Here is an 11,201-nt window from a genome sequence, read left to right on the forward strand (position 1 = left end):
AAGGAATTCATTCACCACTTCCCACTGGCAGGCAGGTGTTCAGACAACTCCAGGAGAGCAGGGTTCCATCACACGTAATGGTTACTTGGGGAGACAAACACCATAACTCTCAACGTCCCTCCCTTCCTTCTTCTTATCCCAGATTTATATGCTGAGCATGATGCCATATGGTATGGAATATCCCTTTGGTCACTTGGGGTCAGCTGTCCCAGCTGTGCCCCTTCCCAACTTCTTGTGCACCCCCAGCCTCCTCGCTGGTGGGGTGGTGTGAGGAGCAGAAAAAAGCTTTGACTCTGTGTAAGCACTGCTCAGCAATAACGAAAACATCTCTATATTATCAACACTGGTTTTTTTAGTACAAACCCAAAACCTAGCCCCATACTAGCTACTATAAAGAAAATTAACTCTGTCCCAGCACACTAACATGAGTGTCATGAGGAGCTATTGCTTGTAAGATTCTTAGACGTGCAAAATATTACTAATCCTGAAATCTTCTATTGGACTGATAGAATTTTTTTTAATAGGTAACTTCTTTTCTAGGTAGAAAGGTCATGATAAGCCAGATGAAACTAACCAATGATCTGTCCATCCTTATTTTTACTATTAGCAGTAGCCAGGGAATCAAGCAAACCTCAATGCCTCTTAGCTGCTGTGAAATACCATTTAAAGGAAAATGCTTGAACAAAAGCTTTTAGAGTGTGTTCATTTATGAAAAAATTGTCAGAGAAAACAAAGGTAAGCTTAACTAATCAACTATTTGTACCTACAGTTGAGCTGAATCTGTTAGGAAGAGTTATACCAGCATATCTAGGAAAAAAATTTTCCCTTCCATGTTTTAAATGGGAGCAAGACAAAATGTGGAACAGCTCGGGGTATCCTGCACAGTAATGACACTCCACATTTTATCATGACTGCTAAATTTTAAAAGTATTAGGCTAAGACAACCTGATTAACAGACTTCAGAAAAATCTCCAGGGAAAAGCTTTTACTTTATAACTCAGTGAGTGAAAATAGCCTGTAAAAAAGCTCCCAAACTCTGTATCTTAACATTTACAATACTTTTCAATGATACACAGAAAACAACACACACAGACAAATCAAAATATTACTGTAATCTACTCTTGGCTTGCTGTTCTGTTTATTCTTGTGAAACTAATAATTTAGCAGGCAACATACAGTATAGAGGCCCTCAGTGGATTGCAATATACTAAGCAAGCATGTTTTTCTTTTTGTTTATTTTATAGTCCCTAGAAAAAAAGACATTTAAAAGCCTATTGTCTGGGTTTACAAAGCTCAAAGGGATAGTTAGTTCTTAGCTGACTGTATAGCTGGCTAAAATGTTAGACATACTTTACCACTAGAGGTCTTTTCATTTACTAATGCCTCAAGGGTTCTTCATCAGTGGACATATGTTTTAATCACAGAGAATTGCAAAATGCAGTGTCGTCTTCAAGCTGACAACTGTAGGACAAGTATATGGATATTGAACAATAATTTGTTGTATAAGCTTTGGAGGCAATAATTTCCCAAAGAGAAAATTAATTTTTGCCTTTTTTGGTACCTTTATCCTTTATCTAGCTTGAGTAATTTCTTAAAATGTAAACTTGTGCCAAACTCTGTGAATAACAGATTTTTAGTGTCAGTGAAAAAACTGAAGGGGAAAAAAAAAAGCAAGAAAAAAAATTGGTAGAGCTGACTGAATTGAGTTACTTCATTTTTTGGCTCTTGGTGCAGTTTTCTTTCCTTTTCTCCATATTTTTGGGTTCTTAACCAATGGGGATCATTCTGTAAATGGAAACATTTAATGCTGAAAATGTCAAAACAAAACATGTAATCTTTTCAGAATTTTAATGTCTGGAACCAAATTCTACCAGAATTTTAAAATAGACGTAGTAAGCAAGCAACTACTATTTTTCTGGTGAATTTACTGTTCCTTCCTTTCTAGTTAGTCATAACAGGGCAACTGCACATCCCACCGGGATGCATAAAAACAAGACCAGGAAATAATGTGTCTGTAATCTTTGCATACTATAGCAGAGAAATCAACAGTTACTAAAGAAGTCATAAATCACTGGGAAAAAAGAAGAGTGTAAGAGTTCTGTGAATGAAAATGTCACCGTTTACTGGAGCCAAGTGAAAAATGCAGAACATTTGCCAATCAAGTATTCTCTACAGATGCCCAGTGCAAACACAAAACACAGGAAAGACCGTGTTATGTTCCCATTTCCTACTGTGTGCAAAGCTGTAGAATATGAAATCTTCAGCTTTTGTCTGTTCCATCAGCCATCTTCGTATATTTGCAGCATTTCACTGATTACTTTGTTCCCTTATTTCCTGCTTCCCACTAGTTTTTGAGCTCGCAGATCTTACAGCCTGCACAGTGGGTATACAGTATTTAGTTCCCCTTTGGAAGACACTCTGACTTCACGTAGTGGCTCAGTGTAGCCTTTTTCATTAGAAAATATCTGCCCACACCACAGGCATGAGCTATGATCTTTAAACACCAGCTACCTCAGTCAGCTCAATAATTAGTTTTCATCCGGAAGCTAAAGGGCAAGTTTCCTTTGCAAGGCTTCTAAATGCCTTTCAAATTCCTCCCTCTCTATTTTCAATGCCAAGACAGTTCAAGAAAATCGTTTAATAATATTTTTCTAAGAAGATATAATTTTGCTCAAATAATAGCAACCACCCATAGACAAAGATCAAAGCTGGCTATTTCCAGGAATATCTTCTGAAGTTGTATCTGAGAACAGGGTCTTAGACTAGATACATACAGGCAGACTCTACAACTGTCATTGGTGATTCAGTTAAAATAATGCAACTTAATATGATTGCTGCTGAGATCTTTGCATTTCCTTTCTAACATAAAAACTTTCCATTTGTGTTTTGAATAGGTAAGCCTACAGGGTATGGATCCAGCAGTAGACGCTTACACCACAAGGGAATAGTGGATGAATGCTGCTTCCAGAGTTGTGACCTGAGGAGGCTGGAGATGTATTGTGCTCCAATAAAGCCACCTAAATCTGCACGCTCTGTACGTGCTCAGCGCCACACTGATATGCCAAAAGCACAAAAGGTAGGCCAGGCTGGAGAAAAAAATAAAGAAAAAAAAAAAAAAGCCCTACCTATTTTAGGGAAGGAAAATTCTGTCAAGGCTGGAAATACAGCAAACAACTGATATGTTCTGCCTACTGGGGACACTGAGGTTTAGTGGGGTTTTGTCCATGGTAGGAAATAAGTAGGAAATGGTATGTTCTATCTCATCTCTTAGGACACTGAATAAAACATGGAATTGTTAAGCTAGTAGTTGTGAGGCTTTATCCTGCTAGTGCATATAGTAAATGACAAGTACTCACACCATCCAATCATAAATAATGCTAAAACTTCCTTCAAAAGAGAAACCAAACACTGAATGTTTAACAGCTGATCTATCCAGAACCTCCTCACTCATCCTTCCTTGTCAGGAAGAGGCAGAGTGAGTGATCAGAAGGGAAAACACAGCTTTTCTGCTGTTCATTTTACATGTAAATGAACAAATGATTTTTTTCTTTCCTCATTATTTTGGCCTTTTTAAAATTTATTTAGCAGAACTAAATTAACTGGATAGTCACTGCAGTCATCACATATGTCGCTTTAACTATTTAATAATTAATCTGTATATTCTCCAAAACCTTCAAATATTCGTTGGTATTGTTTGTGTAGTTGTGGAGTTCAGAGTACCCAGATTTTTGTTCCTGTCATACTAGATATGCTGTACATATAGGGAGTTAAATCTCAGCTCTCCTCAACAGAGCCCAGAGTTCAGAAAACCCATCTTAGACTAGGCTACCATTAAGCTCATGTCCAACTGTCTCTCTTGTTTGAGTTCTGAACATCTGTTTACGTTATCTGTCATCTGCTGTAAGCCGCTAGTGATATATTTTATTGCTGTTGACCCTGTCTGTCCTAGATGTATGTTGGCCACACTCCTGCAGTTATCTGAAATTTTTTCCTACAAGAAATGGAGCTGCATGAAATCGTAAGATTTCATAAGAAGTCAGGAAACCAGCACTATATACTAATTTCCTTAATATTATCTTTATTAAAAGAACAATCGTAATCGTTCCAGCACCCATTTTTTTCCATAGTCAATCCATAGAATGGAATCCTTTCACCTCTTCCTCAAGAGTTTTCAACCTTTTAAAGTAGTGGCTGTATGATTCTTCCTGGCAAGTATCACCTTAGCTGTGAACATCTCAAAAGGAACACATGGCAACAAGTGAAGTTGTCTTCAGGTAGGGCACAACTATAGACAAGAAAACCCTGTGGTTTATTCCTGTCTGGGCACACATATATTTAAGGCTTGCAGGAAAGGAAGAAAACAGTCTTGGCCAGTAATCTGTGTGCTCCTTCCCATAGCTGTTGCTAAGGTGATGGGTAAAACATTCTGTAACTTCAAGTAAAAGCAGACAAGATACCTGCCCGCTCTCTGATGGATCTCCACACCACTTTCCTTGGAGGCCTAAGGAATGATGTCACTCTTTAGGCAGCTGTCCTTTTCCCTGTTCAAAAGATAGGCAGGAAAACACTTTCCTCACAAACAGGAAGGAACGGAAGAAAAGCCTTGCATCTTTCTGCGGCAGCAGGGGAGCTAGTCTTTAAGAGAGGATAGTGGAAGATGAAAAAAATTTGAGGGAGTATTTGAGGCAGTAATTGAGAGAACCTAGCTGCAGAAGAAATCATCCAGGAAATTAAAAGGAGAAAAAATCAAGAGGTAAAAAGGGCAGTAAAGCTACAATGAGGATCAGAGGAAAAGAAAGGGGAGAGAATTAGATCAAAGAGGCTGAGAAGATGAGAAATATTGACTAACTGAATGAACCATCGTGCATCACACAGAAAAGAAGGGATTTTGAGAAAAAGGGAAAGAAAATAAAATTAGAGAAAAATTAATATTAAAGAAAACAACACCTTTAAAGAAAATGTATGTGAAAAGGAGGAGAGAGGTCAACAGAAGCAGAAAAATCATAAATGTTTCTTGATGGGAACTTGGCAATAAAATAAAAGAAATCTGAGGGGAAAAACAAACTGAAATATTCATTAATACCTGTGGATGGAGAAAATTAGATTGAGAAAACAAAAATACAGAAGGAATAGGAGCAATTGTTATTGAGATTTATGACAGATAAAAGGAAAATACATGGAAGGGAAGAGAAGGGAAACAGAATTAATTCAGAAAAACTCTATATGAAAAATCTCTGGCACATATTCTCATGTAATTATTTTTCTGTTCTTTTTCTTTTTGCAGTCAGCTGTACATGCCTCCATTAAGAAAGACAATGCTATGTTCATACTTTCTTCTTTGGATTGGCTCCCCCAATATGAATGCATTTAGCTAATTCATAGTATTGATATGTCACTAAAACATAATTTAAAAATATTTTTAATTAAAAATTAATTGCACTAAAGTAAAATTATTTTTGTGTTCAGCAATTTTTTCTGGTTTAGAATATTTTTCTCTCAATATATGTTATATGAGATACATATCTTACACATATAAAGTGAATATATATATGTAACATAATATATATGACCTCTTTAATATTTTCTTATTTAGATACAAGATTTGAGGCATCATTAATTGGCATATATAAGATTACATACACAATCAGTTTCTTACGCCTTTCATATTTCTAATGCAGTTTTTATTTGGCATCTCCTCATAACATTTTTTATAGACAAATCCAGGATTTGGGTTTTGGCTTAAGTGTTTTTGTAAGTGGTCTACTTTCCCAATTCCTTGAGAAGATCATTTCTCCTATGCACAATTTGTTAGAATAACGTAGTTCAATGGAGCAGGGTTGTTCTTCTGTTTATATGTTATGTTAATGCTGATCTTTAGTCATTAAATTACAAACAATTGTTGCTACACTACACACACAAATCTGAATGATGAGGGCCAGGTACTGAGTGATTAACGTGGGCTGGGAACCCCAAAAATGCCTATTTGCTGCTGTAAATCCAACATCAAGAACTAGTTCTAATCCAATCGCAGCGAGTGCATGTGTAGGATTTTGTTTGTAACCAACAAACAAAATATTTCTTTCTCTATAGGACCATTATTTGTCCTGTTCTAAGACTTTTACTCACAAATAAATATAAAAGTATACTGAAAAGTAAAAAATAAATGCATTGTTATGATATACTTAGGGATATTACATACACAGCATTCTTCACAGTTTCAGAAAAAAAGAAACTAAGAAATTCAACCAACCTGCAGGATCTGTTGTTCGCTCATTTAATGATCATTCATCAGTTATCCTCATCCAAAGCATGTTTTGTTTACTTGCTTGCTACTTCAATACTTTACTGAAAGCTTTCACTAGAATTCTTACTGTTAAAAAATACATAGGCGTTCTTCTTGCCAGAACTGATAAAAAATAGGAAGTGATCAACTGCATAATACAAATCTATTATAAAATTCTACCTCAATTGCAGTTAGTTACGTATATGAGGAGAAATTATTAAAGGGGACACAACTCAGTCATACGTCAGCATTTCTAAACCCAGGAAAGACGTCCCTGAATTTCTAACAAAGGGTACAGGTGTGAAACCAAAGCACATGACAGATCGAGATTTTTTTTTTAAACCTAAAAACTATCAGAATAATCATTGACATTACTTTCAGACTAAAAACTCATTTAATGAGCAAATATATCAGCTAGTAAGGCAGGAGTAAGGAACAGGGAGAAACTTGCAGTATTTGTGCTGGAAAGCAAAGTAATGGTTTCACATATTTTTACACTAAGCTTAGAGTTTTAAACTGCGAAACCGGAGGAAGAAGCGGAATTAAAGTTCTGTCTTCGGCATGATGGTTCCATCTAGCTTTTCTTTCATTCATTTCTTTCTCTTCTGAGAAATGCTAATAGAAGTTTAGTTTATTTACCCTTAGGTGAATTAAGTTTTAACATCAATTTGGAAAACTAGTGGATTAAAACTTTGAACAACAACTGCTCTCTGTTCATGCAAAGGAAATAATTGAGCTATTTCTACAACAATTGTGTACATGAGGGAAGACTGTGACCTTTTGGAATGAAGCAGGGCCACAGAACCAGTGGCACAAAGTTCTTATCAATTTAAGGCTACAAGGTACCTTGAAAATTATTACACGAATGTGAACGCTGGCAAGGCTGATTTTAAAATCTAGTAAATAAAGAAATGAGAAGGCAAAAAAAACCCCATAGTGCCATGCCACCTCCTTGCACCCTGAGTAAAAGGACCAAATACCTGTACATCTTAATATAATTTTGGTCTTCCTCAGATTTTTAGTCCTTATTCTTCTTTAGGCCTCGCGTGTGGAAACTACGCGTAAATATATATACCAACAAAGTATCAATAGGAAGCAGATTCTCTCAAAAATCCTTTTCAGATTTTATCTATTCTTCAAAATTTCAATAAATACTAAATGGGACTAAGAGAGAGGGAAAATATGTTAGTATTTTTAGTTTAAGAAAATGCCATTAAGAAAACAGAAAAAGTATTGCATTATTTCTCATTAATCTTTCTAAGGCTGGCAGATGCTTTTGTAATTGGCTCAGTATCAACTCACAGATACATTTGCAGGACAAAATATGCACAGTGGCACTAATCCTAATTTCTATTACAGCCATGCCACTTTACCAAACCAGTGAGGGAACCTTTAAGTGTAACACGTGGAAGAACTTGGCCTCTTCACTTCAGAAAATTATTTTCTCCCATTGCTTACTTTCTAGCCTTGTTATTATGCTGCTGATCCCACTGCCCACAGAACTAAAAAGCTTTCAAAGAGACCCCAGAGAGTGTGTAGCTAAGATGTCATGCCTGTTACTACAAACATTAGACTTGCCATTTATTACCAATAAAACAAGAGATCTTTTAATGCCAATATGAGATTTGAATGTCCATCCTAACAGGGGAAGAATGCTTCTGCATGCTTCCCAATGCCCTTCCATCTTAGTTAAATGACCTTTACTGTCACTGAGGTAGTTGTTACCCTCATGTTAAAGCTGCTCTGTGTCCTACGATCCATGCTTAAGGTTAGAAGTCTGAGCTTCTCTGTTCATGAACTGACTTAATGCAAAGCTGCATCTGTCATCTTAAAATGCTTATTGTCTTTCTCTCAGTCTGAATATCAGCTCAGAGGGTCTGATAATGAAACAAGCATCACAGATAATTTTATTTCTAATTACCTTGTTTTCAAACACTTGAGAAATAAGGCAAGACTCTATACCAGTGCAAATGCAGGTCTGAGAACCTGATTCAGGCATTCACACTTTTTTTTTCCCAATGTTCTCAACATTGCACACTTGAAAAAATGTGTTATGTGGGTCAAAGCATTTTTGGGCATGCATGCTACTGCTGCCACAATCAGTGCCACTTCTTTGTAGTTCTTCATCAAAATGCTGATTCCAGAGGAGAATCCATTCTGAAAGTAACCTGCCATCTTGCCTTGATTTCAAAGCTAGACTGTGTATTATGACAGCTCTTTTTCCATCTACATGTCAGTATTAAAATCTACAACTGAAACCCTGCTGCATTTTAGTATTTGCTCTATTTGGATGATAAAGCCATTTTAAAGACAGACGACAGCAGCAGTGGAGAGAATTTATGTTATCATTTGGGAAACATAATTAATTTTCAATCTAAGCATACTTTGAAAGCCACTGCAATGCAAAATGTCTGTTGTTTCATAATAAGGCTCTCACTATCCATTTTATAGATCATGAGTGTGCACCGTTGAAGAATGTACTACTTTTTGGAAATAAAATGCAGCACATAACTTCTATATGCTGGTAAACTCTCTTCAAAGAGGAGAACCTAGGGGCAGCATTGATGAGGATATTTTGCTTTGTTGTCATAAGGAAAAAACCAGGGCAGATGAGTCAAGGAATCCCTGGTTTCTTAATAAGCATTTGTAGCATAAGGCAGGATCCTTAATAGTGGCAGACTCCAGTGCTGCAACGGTGAAAATCAATGAAAAATGAAGGGTTCCCCCAGAGTGAGTACTTCAGGGTGAAAACTAAGGTACAACTTAAGGAAAAATAAAGGCAGAAAAGGTGGTTTTGGAAAAGTTGAAAGCAAAACAGGCAATGAAAGCACAAAGTATTTTAATTTATGGATAAGCGGAATTCTGTTGACATTTCTGTTTCTGTATTTGATCCATGCTAAGGAAGCTATTCCATAGAAATATTACCAAAAATTGATGAAGACAAGCCAGTATCCTACTGAACGGATCTTGGGAATAGTAACTAGATGATTAATCTCTTCTTCCTCATTTAGTATTGCATTTTGGACTAAGAACATCTAGAATGGCAGATTCCTAACAAAGACGTTTCTTCGTTATGAATACTTTGGTATTAACAAATTTGGTTTGTCAGTGATAATAAATCTTAGTTTTGCTCAATGTTCTTACCTGTTGGTGGTATAAACAATTTAACGATTACTAGTGCTGCTTGGGGTTTTTTTTAATACTCTGAAAATAGTAATTCAACTAATATCCATCAGAACCCAATCCAAACCCAGGGAAAATTAATAAACTCTATGTGAGCTCCAGTTTTTTGATCCTTTGCCAGTTTTTGATTTATTTTATGTTTAATAGATACTGGAAGCAAATGGAAAAGTTATATATAGAATAGTATTTTATATAGGAAACAATTTAAAAAACCCCGCAAAACTACTGTAATGCACCAAATCGGCTTCCATTTTCTTTTGTCCATCAGAAAAGCAAGCAAAAATTTCATTACTTTGTAAATTTTAGAGATTACATTTCCTTTTCTTTAGGGCTTAAATAGCAGATAATGCAGTGGTAGAGCTGCATACACATGCCTCACTTTTCTCAGGGAGATTTTTTATTTTTGGCTTTTTCTAAGGACAACAGGCATGATTTCAGTTAACTAAGAATTTTAATTCTGATGAGGATTATAAATATGGAGAGTTGCTTAACAATTCTGCCTCTAGTCTGGTACAGAATGTGCAAAGATTTGGGCCCAGCTAATATTTACCAGCATGGCAAATACGGAAAACAAACTGAGAGATATATGCCGCACCCATCACCCCTGCTGGCAACTGACCTGTGCATGGAATGACGATGAACTGAGGGCGTTCGTTATTCACTCCAAAGCCCTCTTGATTTGCCTGGCACATCACCCTGTCTCTTTCTGAAAATACAAATTATTTGGCTGCAGCTCCTGCAGGGAACCCACACTTTTTATCCTCCAAAGGCCTTATCCAACAAAAACCTCACACACCTAATATGACGTTTAAGCAAAATGTAGGTTAACGGAGTCCAACTCAGCAATTTTGAAAACCTCTGACCACTGGGTACCAAAGCCCAGGAGGATCCATAATTCCTGTAGTTACAACTCTGAAGTTCCCTGGCCCCTAGACATCCTGCTTTTGCAAATGTCCTTGCTCTGAAAGAAGGAAAAGCTTTGGTACCTGCTGTATGTCCAAAGCCTCTCCAGGTTCCAGTACGCAGATGTTTCCCCTGCCAAGATCAACAACGACAGCAATGAAAGTGTTTATGCCTAGGAAAACAAGGAATTTAGTGCACAGAAGTTTTGTGTAGTTAACTTCTCTGTGAACTGGCAAAAGGGCTCTAACAATTTCAGCGTTCAGGATAACTGTTTTCCCACTAATATAACTTTTGTGGTCGTACAGCGTATTAAAACCTACCTGGAATAATTATTTTTTTCTACACCTTCAGGAAGTGCATTTGAAGAATTCGAGTAGAGGGAACACAGGAAACAGGAACTACAGAATGTAAGAACATGCCATCCACAAGAATGAAGAATGAATGTGCCATCTGCAGGATACTTTGCTGTAAATAAATTATTTGTTAAACATTGGAAGACTTAAAAAAACCTACGGTTTAATAAGCTTGATGCAATCTCAATCAATGGGCATTCTCCCAGTGATCAATGCAACTAAACATTCCAATATTGAGTCTTTAGAGAACAGAACATTTTAACCAGCCCAGAGCTAAAAATTTCTGTGGTTGATCTATTACTGCTTGTTAACCTGTTTTAAAAGTCCTGCACAAAATCTCTTAAAGTCCTGCGCCCCTCAAAAGCCTACAAATCTATGGGCCTTTGACGGATCCAATTGCACTAAATTAACCTATGAACACTGGCTGCTGGAGTCATTCATCAGCCTTGTCTAAGTGGTGGTTTTGTTATTTGCACTTC

General features: G+C 36.7%; 1 protein-coding gene across 1 annotated transcript in view; it reads left to right on the forward strand.

The window, feature by feature from the left end:
* IGF1 (insulin like growth factor 1) overlaps positions 1–10,780 on the forward strand; it is a gene marked incomplete at both ends in the record, with an annotated part of 48,511 nt that extends 37,731 nt beyond the window's left edge. The window contains 2 exons of the mRNA XM_082012684.1: positions 2,895–3,076; positions 10,721–10,780. Coding sequence (XP_081868810.1) covers positions 2,895–3,076; positions 10,721–10,780 — 242 coding nt within the window. The remainder of the gene's footprint in view (positions 1–2,894; positions 3,077–10,720) is intronic.
* Positions 10,781–11,201: the final 421 nt, after the last annotated feature.

This window comes from Phaethon aethereus, assembly GCF_964289735.1.
Source record: "Phaethon aethereus genome assembly, chromosome: 1".
Taxonomy (NCBI): domain Eukaryota; kingdom Metazoa; phylum Chordata; class Aves; order Phaethontiformes; family Phaethontidae; genus Phaethon; species Phaethon aethereus.